Source organism: Lissotriton helveticus, chromosome 6, assembly GCF_964261635.1.
Source record: "Lissotriton helveticus chromosome 6, aLisHel1.1, whole genome shotgun sequence".
Taxonomy (NCBI): domain Eukaryota; kingdom Metazoa; phylum Chordata; class Amphibia; order Caudata; family Salamandridae; genus Lissotriton; species Lissotriton helveticus.
In genome coordinates this window covers 1,958,220,072-1,958,244,637 of record NC_136067.1, presented here as the reverse complement: position 1 = coordinate 1,958,244,637, position 24,566 = coordinate 1,958,220,072, and the positions used below count along the sequence as shown (strand labels likewise).

Here is a 24,566-nt window from a genome sequence, read left to right as displayed (position 1 = left end):
CATAGTTATAGCTCTCATAAAATAGCTACAGAGTTATAGCTTTCACAAAAGAGGTACAGTTACATCTCGCACAAAATAGCTTCAGAGTTATAGTTCTCACAAAAGAGTTACAGTTACATCTCGCACAAAATATCTACAGTCTTAGCTCTCACAAAAGAGGCACAGTTACATCTCGCACAAAATAATAGGCACATCTCTCTCAGAACAGCTACAGGTATACCGCCAGGGTTGTTTCTATGCATAGGCCAATTAAGCAATTTCCTATGTGCCCCACTGATGGATGGTGGATGGCACCACAGGCCTCTCAAACCTGAACCCTTCAGAGCTGTTCTGCAGGTCTGGAGGAGAGTGCATGAGAAAAAGGCTGGAGCGTTAAACCAACTATATCAAAACATTCGTGAGATGCATGTGGCTACAGCTCACACAAAACAGCGACAGAAATCAGCTCATAGAGTTACAGCTCATGCAAATGAGTTACAAACATCCACATAAAATAGATACAGAGTTACGGGTCAAAAATAGCTATGCACTTAGAGGCAGAACAAAGAAGCTACACTTACAGCTTATACAAAGTAGCTCCCTGGTTACAGCTCACTCAAATCATTTAGAAATATCAGCCACATGAAATGTCTACAGAATTACTAATCACATGCAAGAGGGGCGGAATTACAGTTTACACAAAATGGCTAGCTAATTACACCTCACACAAAAACAGCGACCAAGTTCAAGGCTCACAAAACGGTTACAGTCATAGCTCGCATAAAATTGGTTCATTACAGCTCACACAAAGCAGTCGTGGAGTTACAGGGTACAGCCTACAAAAATAGCTTCATAGTTACAATTCACCCACAATGGCTACAGAATTACAGCCTGCATAAATATGTACAAACATACAGCTCAAGCAATGCAGCAATATAATTAAATTCAGTAAAAATGTTTACATGGTTACAGCTCAATCAATCAATCAATCAATCAAAGCATTTATATAGCGCACTACTCACCCGGAGGGTCTCAATGCGCTGGGGGGAGGGGGTCCTCTACCGCTTAACAAGCAGGTCTTGAGCTGCTTCCTGAAGGCGAGGTGGTCTTGGGTCAGGCGGAGGTGGGCCGGGAGGGAGTTCCAAGTCTTGGCGGCCAGGTAGGAGAAGGACCTTCCTCCTGTGGTGGCTCTTCGGATGCGGGGGACGGCGGCGAGGGAGTGGCTGGTCGACCGAAGCTGGCGTTTGGGAGCGTAGAAGTTGAGGCGGCTGTTGAGGTGTCCTGGGCCTTGGTTGTGTAGGGCTTTGTGTGCATGGGTGAGGAGCCGGAAGGTGATTCTCTTGTTGACCGGGAGCCAGTGCAGATCTCTCAGGTGTCCGGAGATGTGGCTGCGGCGGGGGATGTCCAGGATGAGTCGTGCTGAGGTGTTCTGGATCCGCTGGAGTCTCTTCTGGAGTTTGGCGGTGGTTCCGGCGTAGAGGGAGTTGCCGTAGTCCAGACGGCTGGTGACGAGGACCTGGGTGACAGTCTTCCTGGTCTCGGAAGATCTTACGTAGCATGCGCAGGATGTTGAAGCACGACGAGGAGACGGCGTTGACTTGTCTGGTCATGGAGAGGGAGGAGTCCAGGATGAAGCCCAGGTTGCGTGCGTGGTCTGTTGGTTTGGGTGCGCTGCCCAGGGCAGGGGGCCACCAGGAGTCGTCCCAGGCGGAGGGTGAGGATCCCAGGATGAGGACTTCCGTCTTGTCCGAGTTCAGTTTCAGGCAGCTGTTCGACATCCATTTGGCTACGTCTGTCATCCCTTCGTGCAGGTTGGCTCTGGCGGTGGCGGGGTCGTTGGTGAGGGAGACGATCAGCTGGGTGTCGTCGGCGTAGGAGATGATGTTGAGGTTGTGCTGGCGTGCGATGGCTGCGAGGGGGCTCATGTAGACGTTGAAGAGTGTTGGGCTGAGCGAGGAGCCTTGAGGAACGCCGCAGATGACTTCGGTGGCCTCCGATCTGAACGGGGGGAGGCGGACTCTCTGTGTCCTTCCGGCGAGGAAGGAGATGATCCACTCCAGTGCCTTCTCCTGGATTCCGACGTTGCTGAGGCGCTGTACTAGGGTACGGTGGCAGACAGTGTCGAAGGCCGCGGAGAGGTCCAGGAGGATGAGGGCCGCTGTTTCTCCGTTGTCGAGCAGGGCTCGGATGTCATCGGTAGCTGCGATCAGGGCGGTCTCGGTGCTGTGGTTGGCCCGGAAGCCAGACTGCGAGAGGTCGAGGGAACCGTTCGTCTCGAGGAAGGCGGCCAGCTGCTTGTTGACGGTCTTCTCGATGACTTTTGCTGGAAACGGGAGCAGCGAGATGGGGCGGTAGTTCTTGAGGTCGGTGGGGTCGGCTGATGGTTTCTTAAGTAGAGCGCTGAGTTTGGCGTGCTTCCAGCTCTCCGGGAAGGTAGCGGTGTCAAAGGAGGTGTTGATGATGTCCCGCAGGTGGGGTGCGAGGACAGCGTCGGCCTTGTTGAAGACGTGGTGAGGGCAGGGGTCTGTCGGAGATCCGGAGTGGATGGAGTTCATCGTGCGGATGGTGTCTTCGGTGCTGATCGGGGTCCAGGCGCAGAGGGTGGTGGTGGGGGGTGGTGTTTCGGTCGTGGCGTGCGTCGGTTGAGTGCTGAAGCTGTTGTGTATGTCCGCGATCTTGTTGTGGAAGTAGGAGGCGAGGGAGTTGCAGAGGTCTTGCGAAGGGGTGATGTCGTTGCTTCCGGCGTTGGAGAGCTCTTTCATGATGTTGAAGAGTTCCTTGCTGTTGTGTGCGTTGTTGTCCAGTCGTTCCTTGAATGCGGTTTTCTTGGTGGCGTGGATCAGTTGGTGGTGTTTTCGAGTGGCGAGCTTGAGGGCAGTCATGTTGTCCGGTGTTGGGTCTCTGTGCCAGGTTTTCTCGAGTGCTCTTGAGTTCGTCGTTAAACCATGGGGCTTTCTTGCTGCCGGGTCTGCTCGGCGGGGTCTTCAGAGGGGCGAGGTCGTCTGCGCAGTCGCTGATCCATTTCGTGAGGTTGGTGGCCGCTTGGCTGGGGTTCGTTGTGCTGGTGGGAGGGTTCTTGCTCAGGGAAGTAGCGAGCTGGTCTGCAGTGATCTTGTTCCAGCTTCTGCGGGGGACCTGTTGCTGGTGATGGTGGAGCGTGGTCCTCCTGAAGCTGAAGTGGACGCAGCTGTGGTCCGTCCAGTGGAGTCCTGTGGCGTGGCTAAAGGCGATGTCCTTGCTGGAAGAGAATACCGGGTCGAGTGTGTGTCCGGCGTAGTGGGTGGGGGTGGTCACCAGTTGCTTGAGTCCGAGGTTGGCGAGGTTGTCCAGCAGGGTGGTGGTGTTGCGGTCGTTGTTGTTCTCCAGGTGGAAGTTGAGGTCCCCGAGGAGGATGTAGTCGGCGGAGCGGAGGGCGTGTGGGCTGATGAAGTCGGCGATGTCTTCGCTGAATTGGGTGCGTGGTCCCGGGGGTCTGTAGATGAGGGCGCCTCTGAGGGTGGTCTTGGGGTTGACGTGGATCTGGAAGTGCAGGTGTTCGGCGGGTGCGAGGGTGTCGTCGGTGTTGGTCGTGATGCGGATGGTGTTCCTGTGGATGATGGCGATGCCTCCTCCTGACTAGTTGACGCGGTCCCTCCGGATGATTTTGTAGCCGTCCGGGATGGCGATGGCGATGTCGGGCGCTGAGGAGGCGTTCATCCAGGTTTCCGTGAGGAAGGCGACGTCTGGGGCTGTGGTGTCGAGCTGGTTCCAGAGCTCGACGGCGTGTCTAGGGATGGAGCGGGTGTTGAGCAGGATGCACTTCAGGTGGGTGCTGCTGGTGTTCGGATTGGTGGGTGCTGTTGTGGCGTGGGTCCTGTTGCAGGTGAACTTGCAGGCGTTGCAGCAGAAGGGTCCGTGGGTGCGTCTCGGGGTGGCTCGGTAGCATCCCGGGATTCGGCCGGAGTTGAGTGCGTTAAGGGTGGCGGCGTCGTACGTCCGGCGGGTGGGCTGGTGTCTGCGGGGGCCAGGGGTCCTGGCACTGGGCGCGGTCCAGGCGCGGACGGGCGCAGACGGGCTTACCTTTGGCGCACCTTCGTCGCTCATTCGGTGCTTCCGCTGCGCGCGTCCGCTGCACGGTCGCTCTGGGGGCGTCATAAGAAGGGGGACGTGAGGGCGGGTCAGCTGGGCGGCGGGAGCGGCTCAGCCAATGGGCCGGTGGTGGGCGGGGCCTGTGGCGAGCAGCGGCGGGAACTGGCGAGCGGCCGGCTCTGCAGTGGCTGGGCCGCTCGGGGGACCAGGGGGGCGTCGGCGGCGGCGGGAAAAATGCGGCAAGGCTGGCTGGAGCAGGAGGCGGCAGGAGGAGCAAGGGGGTGACCCGGCCTGGTGAGAGGCGCAGCGGTCACTTGCACGCATTTGTTACAAGGTTATAGCTCACAAAATAGTTACAGAATTGCAACTCACAAAAATAGTTATATTGTTATAGTTTGCACACAATTGCTACATTTACAGCTCACACAGAGTAGCTGTGAAATTACAGGCAGGCTACATCTCCCAGACATTAGTCAGATTTACAGCTCTGAAAAAATTTAGCACAGAATTACAGGTCCTGCAAATTAGCCACATTTTACCCCTTCCACAAAATAAATATATAGTTATAGCTCACACAGCATAGCTACTGGACAGAAAAGGTATGGCTACTCTGCAAAATAACAACAATATATACATATTATATTTTTATTTGCAGGGATAGCCATAATGCAGCTTCCTGTTCTGCTGTTTTACTACCTCATTACATGCATTGGGTGTTAAGTGAAACTCCCTAAATCTTTGCTATTAAGTAACATGGCAGAAGTGGTGAATGCCCGCTAGAAAGTCATTGGACATGCAGTAGCGGTGAATGCCCGCTAGACTATCGTAAGACATGCAGTAGAGAAGAGGTGAATACCCGCTAGACTCTCATTGGACATGCCGTAGCGGTGAATGTCCGCTAGACTGTCATTGGACATGCAGTAGCGGTGAATGCCTGCTAGACTGTCATTGGACATGCAGCAGTGGTGAATACCCGCTAGACTCTCATTGGACATGCAGTAGCAGTGAATGCCTGATAGACTGTCATTGGACATGCAGCAGTGGTGAATGTCCACTAGACTCTCATTGGACATGCAGTAGCAGTGAATGCCTGCTAGACTCTCATTGGACATGCAGTAGCGGTGAATGCCTGCTAGACTGTCATTGGACATGCAGCAGTGGTGAATGTCCAATAGACTCTCATTGGAAATGCAGCAGTGGTGAATGTCCACTAGATTCTCATTGGACATGCAGCAGTGGTGAATGTCCATTAGACTCTCATTGGACATGCAGTAGCAGTGAATGCCTGCTAGACTGTCATTGGACATGCAGGAGTGGTGAATGTCCGCTAGACTCTCATTGGACATGCCGTAGTGGTGAATGGGTGCTAGACTATCATAAGACATGCAGTAGTGGTGAATTCTTCTAGACTGACATTGGACATGCAGTAGTGGTGAATGTCCTCTAGACTGACATTGGACATGCAGTACTGGTGAATAGAATAGAATAGAAAGACAATTTATATAGCGCGGTAGCTACCCTAAGGCGTCCTAGCGCTGACAGACCCAATGAGCCGGCAGAGAGGGCCAGATCTAGATGGGGGTTGAGAAAAGCAATGTCTTTAGTGTTTTCCGGAAGGCCAGCAGGTTAGTTTCTGCACGTAGATGGAAGGGAAGGGAGTTCCACAACTTGGAAGCATTGTGCGAAAACGTACGGCCTCCGTATCTGGCTTTCCTGATCCTGGGGATCGTCAGTAAAGATGAGGTAGACGATCTAAGGTGCCTGGTAGGAAGATATGGGGATGCCAGGGACCGATTGATGGGAGGGCCATTTTCCCAGATTGCCCGGTGCACAGTGCACAGAGATTTGAATTCAATTCTTCGTCGGACTGGCAGCCAATGTAGGCTCCTCAGCCCATCTCTAGCTGATGTTCGATGGGGAATTTGGAGCAGGGTCCGGGCTGCACAGGTCTGTACGATCTCCAGTATTTTAAGGGTTGACTGGGGGGAGCCCAGATATAGAGCCATACCAAAGTCCAGCCTGGATAAGATAAGTCCCTGGATCATGATCTTTCTGGCCTCAAATGGTAGTACGGGGTAGATCTTCCGTAGGGCCCGTAACAAGCCGAAGCAGATTGCTGACAATTTTGAAGCTTGGATGTTAAAGTTAAGGGACTTATCAAGCCAGATCCCCAGGCTTTTGATTTCGTCTTTGTGCATCGGGGGCAGACCTAGGGAGGGGGGCCAAAGACCTTTGAGGGCTAAAGGGGAGGGGTTGCCCAAGAGCATTAGCTCGGTCTTTTCACTGTTCAATTTCAGATATGACATGTTCATCCAGTTGGATACCTCCTCCAGGCATGATATCAAGATCCCGGGGTTGGCCTCCAACTGGCTGAGGGACACCACCAGCTGGGTGTCGTCCGCATAGGTGACAATTCGGATTCCATATGGACAGACGACCCCCGCTAGTGGTTCCATATAAACATTGAACAGTGTTGGGCTTAATGCGGAGCCCTGAGGGACATCGCAAATCAAAGGTTTGCTTGGTGAAGTATAGTCGCCCTCGAATACTTGAAAGGATCGGCCAGAAAGAAAAGATTCTAACCAGGATTTGGCCTTACCTGCTACTCCGATGTTTGATAGTCGCGTTAGCAGTGTACTATGGTGGACAGTGTCAAAAGCGGCACTTAGGTCAAGGAGGATTATAGCCACTGACCCCCCCTGTCCATGATCATCCGTGCCTCCTCTGTAACTGCCAACAAGGCGGTTTCAGTCCCATGCTTGGTCCGAAAGCCTGTCTGTGAGTCATCAAGTAGGTGGTTACCTTCAATGAACTCCACAAGGACTGAATTGACGTGTTTTTCTAACACCTTACTTGCCCAGGGGAGAAGTGAAATTGGGCGATAGTTCTTAGGGTCGGAGTGGTCGAGGTTAGGTTTTTTTATAAGCGCCTTGACCATCGCCTGTTTCCAATGAAGAGACACCGAGCCAGTGGCTATGGAGGCGTTAAGAACATTCAGTAAGATAGGAAAGACATTATCCTTCACCATAGCTATGGTTTGAGGTGGGGCCGGGTCCTTAGGAGAGCCTGATTTTACCAGGGGGGCAATGGTGTTAATAGTTGCCATATCGATCTGAGGGATGGACAATAGGGAATGAGAGGGGTGGATCTCAGGATTAGATGGCATCACTCCCTGTGAAGGAGCAGGGTGGGTCTGAAAGGAAGAGTATATTAGTTGAATTTTATCGAAGAAGTAATTGGCCAGATCATTACATCGGGATTGTGCAGTCTGAGGGTTGGGGGCTACTTCTCGTCTTTTCAAGAAGGTCTTAGCAATCCTATAGATCTCTTTAGGTTTAGAGGTGGCCAAATTAATTTCCTCTGCAAAAAAAGTAGCTTGGGCGGTTTTGATCTCCCTTTTGTAGGACTTGATTGACTCTCTATAGATGGATTTACTAGCAGGGGAGAAATCGAGTCTCCACTTCCTTTCCAGGCGTCTACACTTACTCTTAAGTTCCCTCAATTCGGGCGAGTACCAGGGGGCGGTTTTAGTGCTCCGTTTAGCCTCTGTCCTCCGTAGAGGGAGTACCTCATCGAGGGTCTTAGTGATCCAACTATTAAGGTCATCGTTTGCTAGAGTGGGGTCTCTATTCCCGGAAGGTCTGGTTTTGTCCAAAGTGGATTGCCATTCGTGAACAGGGAGTTTAGACCAGTTCCTCTGTAAGGGTAGAATGGTGGAATGTGATGGTCGGGGATTGGATATGATCCATGTAAAAGGAATTAAATAGTGGTCACACCATGGGATAGGCACGGGCCTACCCACTTCAAGACTCGGGCAATTACTAAATATCGGGTCGAGAAGGTGGCCCTTAGTATGCGTATCCAATGTCCGCTAGACTCTCATTGGACATACTGTAGTGGTGATTTCTTGCTAGACACTCATTGGAAATGCAGTAGTGGTGAATGCCCGCGAGAGTGACATTGGACATGCAGTAGTGGTGAATGCCCGCTAGACTGTCATTGGACATGCAGTAGTGGTGAATGCTTGCTAGACTGTCATTGGACATGCAGTAGTGGTGAATGCCGCTAGACTGTCATTGGACATGCAACAGCGGTGAATGTCCGCTAGACTATCATTGGACATGCGTAGTGGTGAGTACCCGCTAGAATATCATTGGACATGCAGCAGCGGTGAGTGTCCGCTAGACTATCATTGGACATGAGTAGAGTGAATGCCCGCTAGAGTGCCATTGGACATGCAGTACCGATGAATGCCCGCTAGACTATCATTGGACATGCAGTAGTGGTGAATGCCCGCTAGACTGACCGTGGACATGCAGTAGTGGTGAATGCCCGCTGGAATGCCGACTCACTGCGTGCAGCCTAGCACCATGCTGCAAGGGTGCCTGCATTACAAGCAGCATTGTTTTGTGTAGAAAAGAACACCTTTCTGTACCTTTTTGCATAAAAACAATCCTTGGAGGCATTCGAGAATTTCATGAATGGCTTACTAAGATACTCAAAGTCTACAAAAAGGAGAAACTGTATGCAAAAACTGTGGGGAAAGGGAAAGGTTGTTAAAGACATGGAGGGCTTGTACTGATGTAATAATAGCAATATCTGACCTTGTTGTGGTTCATCAATTTGCAACAGCTGTTACACTGAACTAAACTTTCTATCCTTAAGTGAGAACATATGAATCATGTAATAAAACGCAGCTGACAATAAAAAGAATGCAGTGCTACAAATTGTATCGGGGCTATACCAAACAGCAAAAATATGATTTGAGGCCTCTAGCTTGTTCCAACACTTTCAAATTTCCATGCTTGAAGATTCATTCCAAAGTTTTAAAGAATATAAAATAGGTACAAGAGTGCAAAATATATACCTGGGAGAGTTGTGTTACTCATGCACGGAATCAGGAGAACTCAAGAGCTCTGTTGCTGCTGCAGTGGAACTAACTGAGCAGCAATTGACAATAGTCCGGTTCATGGTGACAGATTTACTTGCAATTCATGCAACACACTGAAGCAAGACAAGTTGCTAACCTGCATTGCTGGAATGGAAGAGAGCTGAAAAGCCCCATATCTACTAAGATGTGATGCTGTTCAGCCTTTACCCGGCGCTGGCGCACTTGTGTCTGCCACCAATGCAGACACCCTTGCACCATGGTGTGAGAGGTCCTCTTTTACAGGCAAAATAGTTTTTGTGCAAGAAGGGCATTTCTGCAAAAAACAACCGTTAAAGGCATTTGTTGAGGAATGTATAACATATAGAAAAAGGAAGAAAAAAGGAGAATTAAAAATGTTTCTTCTTGCTACACCTGGGTCTAGAAGGCAAACCATTGTGACACATTTCCATACTTACAAGTCTTTGTAAATCCGGGAATGTGCAAAAATCCACACGTGGATGCGTGGGAAAAACTGTACTCCACCCATGGAATGCCAGACTGGCACTAGGCAATCAAAAAACCAAAAGGGGGAGTGAAGAGGTATTGCTTGGAAGAGCGATGGAGATGTTCCACGGAGCCGCAGGGAGGCTTGATTGAGGAGAGGCAGTGTCCTTGGAGTTTGTGTGACTATAGGCACCCTTACCACCCGTTTTAGGCTCATTATCCCCTCCAAGAACAAATTTACATAAAGTAGTATACCTATTGAGGTATTGTATATTGTGCATGTTTATTTGGCATGCTCACCACGTAGTAGTGACTACATGTACATACACTAATTTTTTGAAATTTTTTACTATATCGTGAGTGTAGAAGGGACCCTTTTGGTCCTGATGAAGAAGCCAGGGGAGGGCTCTGAAACATGTGGGCGACATAGGAGGGACTGCTCATCATAGCATTGTACCTCCAACCTATTCCCCACTTTCAACAATACCAGCTCACAGGAATATTAAAGTTTTTAGTCCATAGAGCCAGGTATTTTTTAATTCAGCATCACGCTTTCCCTCACTCCTGACCCTTCCACTCATTTTCCTACACTACACATAACAGTGCTCAGGCATAGTCGTAGGTCGTAGCACGCCCCGTTCCACAACGGGGCGGGAAGACCTCTATGATGAAGCATGACACCAAGGGTCCTTTTGGTGTGTGAGGGGTATTTTAACAAAGCTGTGTGCTTTCCACCACTGTAGGAAACACGCGTAGTCTGGGAGGACACGGTTGTACATTAGTCTGAGGGCGGATCCTTTTGTTTCTTATACATGGCACAAGGCAATGCCAGGCAGCCCATAGCGCCATGCGCTGCCTTGCGTTACTTTGAATTTACTAAACCATGCAAAGGGGGTTTGCGTGGCTTAGTAAATCCCAGATAAGGACTTGCGTTGCCGTGGCACGATTTGTGTCACGCAAGGACAACGCAAGTCCTTAGTAAACAAGGACCTAAATGAGCAGAATTTGTCCTAGGTAATGCCAACACTTTCTGTTCTGTCTGTTCCAGTATATGATTTGAAACTGTAGCCCTTTATCTTTCACCTACAGACGACATTAGTTGCCTGTTATAGAAAAATCATTGTTTACAACACCAGTTCTTACGCTGGGCTTTGACTGAATCCATTCCTCATGATTGATTGTTGTTCTTATCTGTCTCATTTGGTTATTGTTACTCAATGGTTTTCCTTCCATTTCTTGTGTTTGTCCCTTCCAGGAGAAGAGTCGTTGTACTGATTACATGAGTTGTATCCTTCCACTGCTTACCCTGAGGGAACTTGTTCTTTCAACTGCATCAGTTGCATACGTTTTCTTGCTTTGCCCCATGTGTTGTCCACTGTAACATCTCTGCCCAGCTATAGCATTTGTATTTTTGACAGACTATCCAGCGCCTCTCTTCTTTTATCTTTTTTCTTTTTTAGCAGTATAACGAATTTCATTGTAGTTGTAATGCTGATGTAGGAAGGAATTATATTAATAGACTGTGTCAATAAAGTGTATTTTTATATTCAATGACTTTTGTACTTAATAGATGATATATATAGATATATATTTAATTAGTGTATATACACACACATAATAGTGTATACACACACACATTATATATATATGTGTGTGTGTATATATAAACTATTTAAATATGTATTATCTATTAGGTACAATAGTCATTGCATATAAAAGTACACTATATGGACACAATCTATTAAGACAATGACATTCGTTATACTGCTAAAAAAAAAAGAAGGGAGGTGCTAGATACTTTGTTAAAATACGCACATATATGTGTGTGTATGCGTGTCTGCGTGTATATATACACACACACACACATACTCATGGGAACATTTTCAAATTCTTATTCCCACAATCAAGATTCGGGGCGTTTATCTCTTTAGTCCACCGATGACTGAGCGAATTCTGCAGAATGCAGGCCTTTCATCTATATAGGATTAGGGGTAAACGCTCACAGCGTCATAACTTTGTGGGTATTTACAGATATTTCCATTTAGCTTGATCTTGTGCCTTGCTGATCACCCCATGTTACAGTGTCAAGCTTTCGCCTCAATGAGCTACCCTTCTAGCATAGTGACTTGCATCGATTTCACAAGCATTCGGTTGGTGATTCTCATCAAGTGGGGCTGACACCTCGTAGCTGGGAATGGACTGCTAATTTTGGGATGCTATATACCCTAATTCCCATAATGAGGATGCGTCTCTGTAATATCACAGCTATTCAAAGACCGATCTAATACACTCACTAAAGTATTCCCGTCATTCGTAGCGTCCTCACTACGTTTATGCTTCCAGAATTTCAACTCAAGCATAGGTTTTCCTCTCTCCCTGCTGTGAGGCAAAGGGTTCTGGAAATGGCGGCTGCAGACAGGAAGCCGTCTGTTCGGAAGCACAGGAAGTGAATGTATGTCCACACCAGCCTGAGGTCACTGGGTGTCCTGTCATCACCAGTGCCCGGCCCAGGGCCTTATCTGAAGGAAGCAGCCCGGAGGAGGCTAGCCGCGGGCTGCTGTGGTATGTGTACATGGAGGGACGGGATGTGAATAGGACTGGCATGCCAACGGCCACAACAACATTCAATTATAATCGTGTGCCCCATAAACTAAACTTCCCACAGCAAAGCATGCATTATGTCTGCTCTCCTGCCAGGCTCGTGACAGGCTGCAGGAAGTGACTCTACTAGGAGCAGGAGGTCAAGATGCTGCTGAAATACACTAATTTGCTGTGCGGGGGCGGCAGGGTCGGTGATATAAACTTTAGAAGTTGTGCAGCTCAGTTTCCATCACACATCTTTTTCACCATTGAGTTGATGTGCTCCCACAGTTCTGGCGCTACGTCACACAATTCAGAGCGTGGAATGCTGGGAGCCCCACTGAAGACAATGGAGTGGCTGAGGGCCAATAATGCCTCATAGAGACCTTTCCTCCAGCATTACAAAGTTCGTCTTCCTGTTTCGTTTAGAAAATGCTGCCCTCAGGTAGTGATGTGTTCTAATTTGTTATATCTCTTCGGCCATGGGCTATACTTTTGATAAATTATAGCCAACAGTAGTGTGCTAAAATGCTATAAAAGTTAAGTGTATCAGTTTGATTGTGGCAAAGCCTGCTGGCTTTAAATGCAGATCCCACCAACACATGAGTGTTTACATGATATGACACAGTGTATGGTTCATTTAATTCCAGTCTTCTCATGAATGCCCCATATTATTCGAGGTCAAGCCAATGCTTCTCAGATGCTCAACTCTAACCTGATATTTCACAGGGTTGTGATGATGGTGTGCGCATGTCCTCTGTAGGCCACACCATTGGCTGGGAAAAACTAACTTCTGCACAGCGCAAGCAGACATGGGCTCAAAGTGATGAACCACCCACACCAGAACTACCCACATCAGTTTGAGCAAGATAATTACTCATTGTCACGTTTTTGGATATGTAGGTAAGTCTGTTGTCAAGAGAAGAGTCAAGAAAACCCGAATCTGGTTTAGCAAATTGCAACACTGATGGCAATTTTGCAATGTTGATTGTAAGAAATAACCTGGGCAAATGTTTGATTCTGCACTGCTCCCTTGATGCAACTGCTGTTTCATAGCTCTCAGTCAGGTGAAATGTCTACACGAATTTGTATTGCAACAGTGCAAAATGTGTTCAGTTACAGCGCAAAATTGCAATATAAGTGTCGGCCCTGTGAACAACCCATGAATGTTGTCCAAGCATCACGTATGCTAGACAATGAACACACCTGTCACCCATCTGAGTAGATGTGATGCCCCCTGGTGGCTGGTGTATGAAGCCACAGAAGGGCAAAACCTGTTATGATTTTCATTCAAGCAGCTCTTACAATCACTGAATTCAAACCCCTGAGTTGAAGTCATACTACAACACACAAGTATCAAAGTCTATGAGGCGGGTACTTTGGTTTTAGTAGTCTTTCCTTGATTTCTGATCTCCAAAAGCACTTTAGAGCACATAGTTGCACATTTCACAATGCATGCTGCATCACAATTGTAGGTTTTAGTAGCAACAACTATCTTTTTCCAATGTATTATGGCCATATGCAGTTATTGATCTGCTAAATGTATGCTCCCACTCCCATTCGGCACAGCTGCAAATGTGTATTTTGCTCTGATCTCAAATCACCGGAGGACTGTAGGAGCGGTGGTTCTCAAAAGCAGGAAAACTGTGGGGAATCTTAATCTAAAAGCGTTTTCATATAGCTCCTCCAACAAATACTACTTCGCTACCCTAAATCCACTAGAGAATCTCGAAGAGATCCAGTTTGCAGTTTGTACAATAAACAAGGAATCTAGGCCTGCCCTGTTAATGTACCTGGACTTGAGAATCCATTCAAAAGTAATGTGGCCTAAACAATTCCAAATCTACTATCAGAGAGTAAAAGTCTATGGTGACCTTCTGAATCCAGAGGGATCCACCCAATCTCTGTCCTCCAAGAAGTAATTTGTAAGGTTCCTTACCTCGTCGAACCTGGCTTCATCCTCGCAACTCTCAAGAACTCGCGTGTAGAAGGACAACCCTGCATGGAAAGAGAAGCACCATTAGTAATAAGAAATGTATTCGCATTTTTCGCAAATTACTGTTGTTTGAGTTAAAAGTCATTTTAGCATATTCTCAATGTGACAAAATTATTTCCACTGTTATGAGACAATATTTAATTTAATTTCGGTACACTTTATATCAAGTTTAAACTTTAAACATGCAATTTGGGTTTAAACTATCACATTTCAAATAATAAGAACGTTTATTTCTTTTTGTGATGGTCAATATTTCTGGACATTTGTGCAGGAAACTCCATAGCCAGAGGTGCCTTTGCCACATAATTTTCCACTGTTGTATGTGTTAACTCTTTAGGCACTGTCCAGTGGAGTCCCTCACGTCCAAATGTCAACACTGCCATGTGCTCTTAAAGAAATAACCTCATAGTCGACAACTCCGGCTCAGTAGCTGCCATTGGGGTGAACCAAGACATACATGCTGTCTTCCATATCCCCTCAGCCCCTCTCTGTCGCTCTGTCTCTCTCTCTGTAATCTAGAAATAGCATATTTGTGTTAAATTATTCTTAATTAACAATGATACTGATTCAAAAAACTATTTGCGCATCTGGGAATACTTTAGGTGTACAAATAGCTGCATTTGAAAGTGCAAATTCATTTGGTTGTGGTAGTCACAAAACGAGAATTTGAAACTTCACATTGTTATACACACATTTAAAATTATGGCATTAAGGTGTAATTTTACGTGGGAGTAAAACTGCTCGCAGGGGAGGCTTGTGGGTTCTCCTGGGTGGAAACACAGTTCGAAATAGGCGAACAGCCACAAACACGCAGGGTCTGAGGGCATTAACAAACTGTAGCAGAGACTCACACACCCTAGATATGCTGCTAAAGTCACCAAAATCAAGAACAGGAGAAAAATGCCCTTGGGAAAGGAAAATGGAAAGGATGCAGCAAACATGGGTGGGGTATAGAGCAAGCGGGGAAACCCTAAAAAAGGTTTTATAGTGCTTGTGAACGTTTGTGTTACATTTAGGCACGCATAAACATACACCGTGCACGTTTACATATGTGTAAAAGAAATGCTCCTGAGTAACAAGGAGTCCTGGGATTGTTAGGGGCTTCCATGGCCTTAGGAATTGAACTCTAAATGCAGGAGGAATCTGATGGGAGTACATTTCTAACTACCTTTTTTTAACTCGGGCTAATGTGTCTGTCTTCTGTTCTGTGGTCGTATTTCAATGAAGCACATTTTTTAAAGGAAACTGCTGCTTTAAAAAAAAAAAAGTTTTTTAAAAGTTTGTTTTAGAGTTTGCAGTGGTCCTGTGCACCACCTCTTCGTCTCCAACACTTTTTAGAAAAACATTCAAAAGGGAACCATTCCCTTTTCCAAATGAGTTTCCACCCCAACATAGGGGTTTGTACGTTTTCAATGGTTTACGACTGCTCTTTTGGTCCCAAACCATTGATACACATGGACCAGAATCGCTATTTGGAAAGGATGCTTATGGCACGCCCCTCACGAATAGCGGTTTCTTATCTATTTCTAAACACATTTTAAGAGTCCGTAAAAAAATTACAGACTCCTAAAATGGTTAGTACATTGGAAATCGGAGAGTATGTGATAGAAAATATAGTCTGTACTTCTGGCCCCTCATTTCAGTAAGAGCTCTCAATATCTGGGAATAGGCCCCCCAAAATCACCTCCTGACGTCCCCCCACGCCTTAGTTCATTTCTCATTCTGGTCTGCTGACCCCAGCAGGCCACCATCCTTGTGATGGCCTCCAATCGCGGTGAGTCTCAATTTGCAGCCTACCTTATTCATTTTCATGCAGTAGGTTGAATGCAACCCACAACTATTCCGATTACTAAGAACCAACCTATTAGTGCATAGTTCAGTTCTTAAATATCTTTACTGGTTGCAAAAATGCTGGCCACAGTTTGCAACCAGGATTATGTGACCATATATTTGTACATCCGGCCCATAGTCCTCGTCATTCTGTGTCCACTGTTGCAGCCATGTGTTGTATCCGATGATCCTCTCCGATCCGATCTTCTCTCCTGCCTTACAAAAATCTTTTGCAGAAGGTATGAGGGCTGTATCAAAATGGATGGCTGAGAACTGCCTACAGTGCAATGTTGCCAAAACAGAGGTACTATTGTTTGGGGATGCGGTGACACTATGGTCTAATGAGTGGTGGCCTCTTGAACTGGGACCTTTCCCTATCCCTAAGCAGACCATACAAAACTTGGGAGTGTTATTTGATCAATCCCTGACATTCAAAGATCATGTCAACCAAGTTGCTGGTACATGCTTTAGGGTTATCTGACTGTTGAGAAGGGTGTTTCCCTATCTTCCGGATCATCACAGAAAGACCTTGGTCCAGGCTCTGGTCATCAGTAGATTGGACTACTGTAATGGCCTTCTTTTGTCAACCAATGAAGGCCAATTTAACAAACTACAAGTAGTCCAAAATACGGCGGCGAGGTTAGTCCTGAATGTTCCATCTAGGACTCCCTCCCGGCCTCTACTGGCCGAACTCCACTGGCTACCAGTGCGGCAACGCACTAAGTTTAAGATCTTGTGTACTATTCACAAATGCCTGATAGGGAAGGGCCCAAAATTTCTCACTACGGCCTTTCTACCCTATGTCCCAGGTCGCTCTCTACGCTCCAGCAATCTCCAGCTCCTACAGGTTCCAAAAATTAAAAAAACTCGCCAAGGAGGCCGGGCCTTGGCGCACGCAGGACCTGTCCTCTGGAATTCCCTCCCCCTCCCATTAAAACACATTATTGATCACCTCTCTTTTCGAAAAACCCTTAAAACCTACCTTTTCTCCAGTAGCTAACCACTCTCGACGACCCATAAACTTCTGGTACGGACCTGGTATAATATTTGTTTCTTTGTATGGCAAAAGCGCAGAGATACCCCTTCGGGGGTTTATTCAGGCGCTATAGAAGCACATAAAATAAATAAAATAAATATGGGGGCATATTAGCAAGAACCTCGTTAAAATTATCGCCGTTTTAGCTTCAGGAAACTGCAGCTGAAACGGCGATAATGGGCTTGCTAATATGCGTTATAGAATTCCAATAGAAGCCCAGGTTAGATGTGCAGGACATCTAACCTGGGCTTCTATTGGAATTCTATAATGCATATTGGCAAGCCCATTATCGCAGTTTTAGCGGCAGTTTCCTGCCACTAAAACAGCGATAATTTTAACGAGGTTCTTGCTAATATGCCCCATAGCTCACCCACCACACCACTCCCTGGAGATGCTCCAGGGAGCACCCAGGCATTATTTCTTCTAATGTGGAAGCAGACGGAGCACATTGGTAGTACAGATGTCCAGTCTCTAGCGCACGCCTCTGATATGTTGAAGTGCAAAACAAATGTGAGCAAAGCTTACTTTTAACATTAGCACGCACTTTATTACCACACATTCTAATGCTGCGGAAAGCACTTTTCACGCCACTGAAGACCATCATCAGAGGGCTTTCTACAACTGCGTCGTCTTATGTCTAGTACCTCCAATGCGACAACAGCGGTGATAACCCTGTGTAGACAATAGTGTGTCAACTACTACTACCAATAATGGATGTGTATGATACACAAGGTGAGCCCATCTCAGAGCGACACCGCATACCTTCATAGGTAAAGGTGTCTGCACATTGAAACGCATGACCCGTAGGGTGGACCATAAAGACATTTTTCATCGAAGATATAACGTCTCATTGAAGTGCGACTCACACCCACTGTCTAAATGAGGCAGTCTGGAGCTGGTACAGTCCCTGCACTTCATTTAGCTTTCTGGGGAACTCTGGTTGTCCTGCTTCGTACCCACATCTCGCATTAAACCGCTGTCTTTCAGCTTGTTTGGGTGACCGCTGGAGATAGTGGTGGAATTTAGCCCACAAGCCTACATCTCTGGAGTAAGCTCTACTCCAACCACCCGGAGACCTAAAACTTGCCAATCTGACCTTGACCCCAACTGACCCATACTCAAGAGTTACTGTCCCATTTCCACTGCAATCCACTGTCATCTCTCACCTTCCAGCCACACTCCAGCCAGGCAGGTAATGGGGACTCACAAAGCAACTCCAGCCGCTGACGCTCCCCTCACTCAAGGGGGACTGACCCCTTTTCCCTGCCCCTCATATGCTCCAGCCTCCCTCGGTCAGACAGACCCCTGTGGACAGCCAGACAGCCCCAGTGGCTCCACCTCCCCTCTTCCAAGGCTTACACTTGCCCCTCTTGTTTTGCCGCAGCCATTCTCACCCAGCTTCTTTCTCATATCCCTCGCTTGGGTACCCTCCCCATCAGCTGGCCTCCACCTCAACTGTCATCCCTGAGGCCAGTTAAGAAGCCCTAATTGTTGTCTCTCCATCTCTCAGAGGGTTCCACAATACAGCCCACTGCCCGCTCTCAGCAGCCAGACACCAATGATCAGCCAAACAATGGTCACTCATCACATCCTGTGTGGCCTTCACTCCTGAGGACACTTCTGAGGACATAATGCAAGACGGCAGTGTTCCTTCGCCGCCATTTTGTACTCTGTTAGTTCTGTTTGTATCTTCCTGCTCGCATCTTCCTGTTACCAATCTCTCAGTTATAAAACCATTTGAGGTCAGGGAGAGATTTAAGAGCAACACAACACTGACCTGGCAGATACCAAGCAAGGGTGTCATACCTCAACATATGACCCCTTTTTCGCTGTCTGCTCTTTGCTACAATGCCTATCCTGGTCTCTCCAATTGCAGAATTACAACTAGCATTCCCACTCTGATGCCCCCTTCCCCCATGACCATCTTGTACCTCCTCTCCCACCCCCCACACTTCTCTCAAGGAGAAAGGATGACAGGCCTTCTCCCACCAAGCATCAACCATCTGTAACTCCAACACCGCCCATATCCAGCATACCCCACCCTTCTCACCTCCAGGAGGAGCCGGGCATTCTCATCTTAAAGAGACTTCTTCCAGGAATCAAACTCTTCTTCTCTATGGCCTTGTTGACCTTTCTTCTGTGTGCTCCTTGTATCTTCCCCCTTCCCTGTTGAATTCACTCTAGTATTATGTGCAGTGCTCCATTGCTTTGTGGCTTGGTTAGGTCTTTATGGGCCACATACACACATACATACATACAGACATACATACATACATACATACATACATACATACATGCAACTCCTCCTCTCCCACTGTGATGATCACTGCAGACCCGCTTCTCGCTAATTCACACTTTAAGTCTTGGGCACATTATATCCCAGAGCAATCTGTGAATTTGCACACTTATGCTGCTGGTACACAGTTATACCTTTGCATCTGTAGGGGAGCTGATGGCTGTGATTATGAGATTATTTTGGAAACTTGCTTAAAATCACATAAATAACAGGATGAATTGCAAATGTGTAAATCTAGGACAGTGACTACACAGTAAACCTCTGCTCAATTGAGTCCATTGCATTGTGGGGCATTGCATTGTTAAAGGTATGTAATATAAATAAGTTAAGGTTTAATTTCTTTACAAATAGAGTAAGGCAATTTAATGAAATACTTTTTTTTTCAAACGTGGGTTTTCCGGGATCCTTCCCCTGGGACGACGTAACATCCCACAAAGAAAACGGTACTGACAAATAGCCGCTACACAGCATGGGCTATTTTTCTTTTCTGTGAAATTGTTCATCTGAAAATGTAATGAGTTCCCAAGAGAACTTTTGGACTGTAGCAGGAGTGGTAATGGTATCAATTGAAGCTAAAATTAAGTGCCATCAAATCATTATTTTTCATTTATTCAATTCTTGGATTTGAGTATTATCTTAGCTCACTTATGATTCTTCTTTTTTTCTGTTAGTGATGGTCAGTATTATTTTTCCCTTTCGAATTCTTTTGCTTCAAGTAATAAATGCATCAGACCGTTTCTGAATCTGCAGATGTTTGAATCACTCACTTCATGCAGAGTTGAAGAGTTGTCTTCCATACCTAAGATCTTTTCTGCCACTGAGCCTGTCCTAATTGAAGAACCTTCTGCCTATAAATAGAAACCAGTGATTTTCAGTGAGACCAAGTGCCCTGAAGGCTCAAAGAAGCAGATTCTTGTAGCTGTGGCCCTTCTCCTTTGTTATCCTTGATGGAACTTCAGAGGTACCACTTTATTCCGAAGCAGAAGAGCTCCTTGAAGCCTAGGGTCATTGCCTCAAAGTGATGTGCCCCGAACTCAGTAGGAATCGAATCTTACCACTTGTTTAATTGCCTTGTGAAGTGTTTGTATATTCTTATATCTTCCAGGACCTCCGGCAGGGGTTTGCCTTGACGTCTGTCCATTTTGACGAGGAGCTTCAAGGAGAAGTTTGGAACAGCTGAATAGAGGTTGTAGAAGCCCAGCCGAGGCATTAAGCTTGTCGTCGCTTCCACCTCTACTCTTACACTTGACTTCACTCATTACTGATTGGTTGCCTACTCCATAGCATAGCTGCACAATCGCTGGGTTAATATATGATTACATAAAGTAGAAGCCTGTTTACTTCCTTGTCATCGTGAGCAAATTATCTTTTGCTTTCCTTATTTGAGTATTCCACCAAAATATTCTTTCTAATATATCAATGGATCGTACTACCCTGGTCCAAAAGATTAACTGTTCCTAACTCCACATCTACTTACCTCCCTACAAGCTATATTGCTGTAGAGTTAAGAATATTTAATATATGCTTTCCTATATATACTTACTTTCTCAATATTTTGTTCCTCTATATTTTGACCGTGATATTGTGGCAGGATGATGTTTTACAAACAATTATTGGAGATAGACCCTTCATCAGGTCTGTAAATTTGCAATAAATGTGAAAAAGTTACTTACAACCTCAGTATAATAGATGTGTCTTTTGAGAAGAGCCTTACAAAGATAATCCAAAGTTAAATTTCTTAAGTTTTATGTGTTTCCGTAATGATTTGTTAAACAAATCTGCACTGCATAACAATTTTAATTTTTTTTAACCATTTTAACAGTTTTTAATGTGGCAAATGGCACCAATATATCCCCTATCCAAGGAAGCTGAAGCTGTGTTTGCTAGAGCTACCAACTTTCCAAAGTAGTAGGTGAGATAGCATAGATTTTAAGTTGCAAACTCCAGTCTCTGGAGCTTAATTAAAGGTGCTGCCCGCGGCGGCAGGAGGACGCGGGAGCGCCTGAAGCCGTAGATATGCAGTGGATCTGGAAGTGAGGAAATCAATGCCATATTGATCTTGTTCAGTGAGAAGGAGCTTCATGGACTCTGCGTCAGACAATAATGGGGTGTGAAGTCTCTATCTCTTCCTATGTCGCACAGCCCACCTCATCCTGAGTGATGAAAAGGGATTCATTCGATAGCCGCCACTTCATTACAAATCCTGCACGCTCCCGCCGCGTGGAGGAAGAATATTGAACTCCCCAGCCGGTGTCCTCTGCACACAGACTGCTGGAAACACAGGGATATAATGACAGACAGGTAAATCCTTGCAAGGTGCCTGATGGTACACACCACAGCTCAGCTACATTGTCCCACATGTCCTACTCAGAAGCCCACCCAACTGAGCCCAAGAGCTAGGAACTGTGATCATATTACCTGTGTCTTGGCCCTGCTCCTCTGCCTGCTCATAGAAGTGTAAAGTATGTTCAAGAGTGCATGCCTGTTAGACATGACCCTGTGTAGAGGGATTTCCTTGCAACATTTTGCTTTTTGTCCTCCTGGGTTTTGCCAACTCTCTTTCCCTGATCTTGCGACTCTGGACACTTTTCCACAGTACTGCAGCGGGAAATAGTGTTTGTCCTTCCTGCACAGGTCAGGATAGGGTGTGTACTTGATTGGTTTATGTATCGTACCTGTGAGTGCCCTGTAAAAAGGTACACCACATACCCAGGGCAGGTGTGACACTGGTTAATAGGGGGATGCGGCAATGATTATGCCTTCCACCTGAATAGCCTGTCAAAAATGTCTCATACGCAGGTTGTCCGGTCTCACTCTGTAGCCAACCCTGAGGGTGCCATTCACTACCACGAAACCGGGGTAGGTGAGGGGCTCGGCAGGCGCATCTGCATGTGCACTGGCTGGGTAGGGATGATCCCCTATGTGTGTTTTCCCTACCTCGGGGGTCGGCTCTCCTCTGGGACACTTCCTGGGTGTGGCCGATTCTCTTATTAGGGCCTTAGGGCATGAGCCACTTTCCCACTGTAAGTGCAGTGAAAGTGCGTGATACATGCTAGCAAGTGGGGCTCACCTGCGGTTTCTAAAGAGTCAGTCAGATCTGCCACGGCCGGCCGATGGGTGCGCACTAGCACCTATTATGTCTTTGAAAGCGTGTCCAGCCTGCCAATGCAGGCTGGTGTGCGCTCAGCACTGAGGGTATGGTAAGCAGTGTCCAGTTTGCCAATGCACTGACAGTGCTCCTAAATACGTGTCTGGTCTGCCATTACAGGCTGGTGTGCGCTTTGCACCAATGCTGCATTACATTTGACATAGGTTTTTCCCCACATGACCTCGGCTCGCAGTGCTGCTAAAAGTGATATACTTTTGTGTATGTACCTATTCCTGATATTGCTGTGACCCGGAGTGCACCCTCGAACTGTGTGGGGTTAAATTATCAGAACTGCTAGGGTGTACGTGTTGCACCGCAAAAGGGTGCTGGGGGTGTAAAAAAGGATCTTTCCCAAGTGTGCATATTGCTGATGTCATTCGAATACGGTTGGGGGTAGTCCTGCTAGTAATAATTCCAAGTGTGATTTAGGCCCAGAAATACATGATGTTGTGTTGATTATTATGTGTGCTGAATACAAACGTTATTTACATACATCACATGTGAAGTCTCTTTTGTGACTCTCAAGGTAGCTATCGTGAGGGAGTGCTGTTCCAATGCTTTACACATTGCCTCTGTGGTAAGCCTAACTGCTCAGAGCCAAGCTACCCAAGGGTGAGCACAGGTTATACAGTGTGTGTAATCACCGCTCCTGATGGGAGTAGGTTCTGCCTGGCGGGCAATCGCCTTAGCCATCCAAAAAGTGCCAGTCGCAACAATGCCCTTCAGAGAAGACCCTAAGCCGCAACTTGCTACCAGAGATATCTGTTGTACAAAAGGGGGTGGTGATGGACGGAGCCTCTGAACCAATCAAACACTCACACCCAGTCAACAGATCTGGGTTTAATCCATCACCGTTCTTTAGCCCACTCTGCCACCCCAGTTCAGACATGGCCATATGCAAATCAGTCTGACCCTGTGCCTCATGAGAACAGTTCAGCCCAAACTGCCAAGCCATGCCTTCTCTGGACCGGAAACAAGCTACCGAGGACCGGTTTCTGGTATTTCAGCCATCTTCAGCCCGGCTTGCTTGAATCCAGTGGCAAAGTGAGCAAGGGACTCACGTCTGAGCATACCCTGCCAATTTATGGCGGACAAAGTGGTACAAAAGGGGGTGGTGATGGACGGAGCATCTGAACCAATCAAACACTCACACCCAGTCAACAGATCTGGGTTTAATCCATCACCGTTCTTTAGCCTACTCTGCCACCCCAGTTCAGACATGGCCATATGCAAATCAGTCTGACCCTGTGCCTCATGGGAACAGTCCAACCCGAACTGCCAAGCCATGCCTTCCCTGGACCGGATACAAGCTACCGAGGACCGGTTTCTGGCATTTCAGCCGTCTTCAGCCCAACTTGCTTGAATCCAGTGGCAAAGTGAGCAAGGGACTCACGTCTGAGCATACCCTGCCACACTTATGGCGGCCAAAGCGGTACAAAAGGGGGTGGTGATGGACGGAGCATCTGAATCAATCAAACACTCACACCCAGTCAAACGATCTGAGTTTAATCCATCACCGTTCTTTAGCCCGCTCTGCCACCCCAGTTCAGACTTGGCCATATGCAAATCAGTCTGACCCTGTGCCTCATGGGAACAGTCCAGCCCGAACTGCCAAGCCATGCCTTCCCTGGACCGGATACAAGCTACCGAGGACCGGTTTCTGGCATTTCAGCCGTCTTCAGCCCGGCTTGCTTGAATCCAGTGGCAAAGTGAGCAAGGGACTCACGTCTGAGCATACCCTGCCACACTTATGGCGGCCAAAGCGGTACAAAAGGGGGTGGTGATGGACGGAGCATCTGAATCAATCAAACACTCACACCCAGTCAAACGATCTGGGTTTAATCCATCACCGTTCTTTAGCCCACTCTGCCACCCCAGTTCAGACATGGCCATATGCAAATCAGTCTGACCCTGTGCCTCATGGGAACAGTCCAGCCCGAACTGCCAAGCCATGCCTTCCCTGGACCGGAAACAAGCTACCGAGGACCGGTTTCTGGCATTTCAGCCGTCGTCAGCCCGGCTTGCTGGAATCCAGTGGCAAAGTGAGCAAGGGACTCACGTCTGAGCATACCCTGCCAACTTATGGCGAACAAAGTGGTACAAAAGGGGGTGGTGATGGACGGAGCATCTGAACCAATCAAACACTCACACCCAGTCAACAGATCTGGGTTTAATCCATCACCGTTCTTTAGCCCACTCTGCCACCCCTGTTCAGACATGGCCATATGCAAATCAGTCTGACCCTGTGCCTCATGGAAA

At 47.3% G+C, this 24,566-nt stretch overlaps 1 protein-coding gene across 1 annotated transcript in view; it reads right to left on the bottom strand.

Moving 5' to 3' along the window:
* Nucleotides 1–24,566, bottom strand: part of OTOF (otoferlin) — a 1,162,910-nt gene that overhangs the window by 909,835 nt on the left and 228,509 nt on the right. Inside the window, exon 2 of the mRNA XM_078649977.1 lies at nt 13,941–13,999. Coding sequence (XP_078506103.1) covers nt 13,941–13,999 — 59 coding nt within the window. The remainder of the gene's footprint in view (nt 1–13,940; nt 14,000–24,566) is intronic.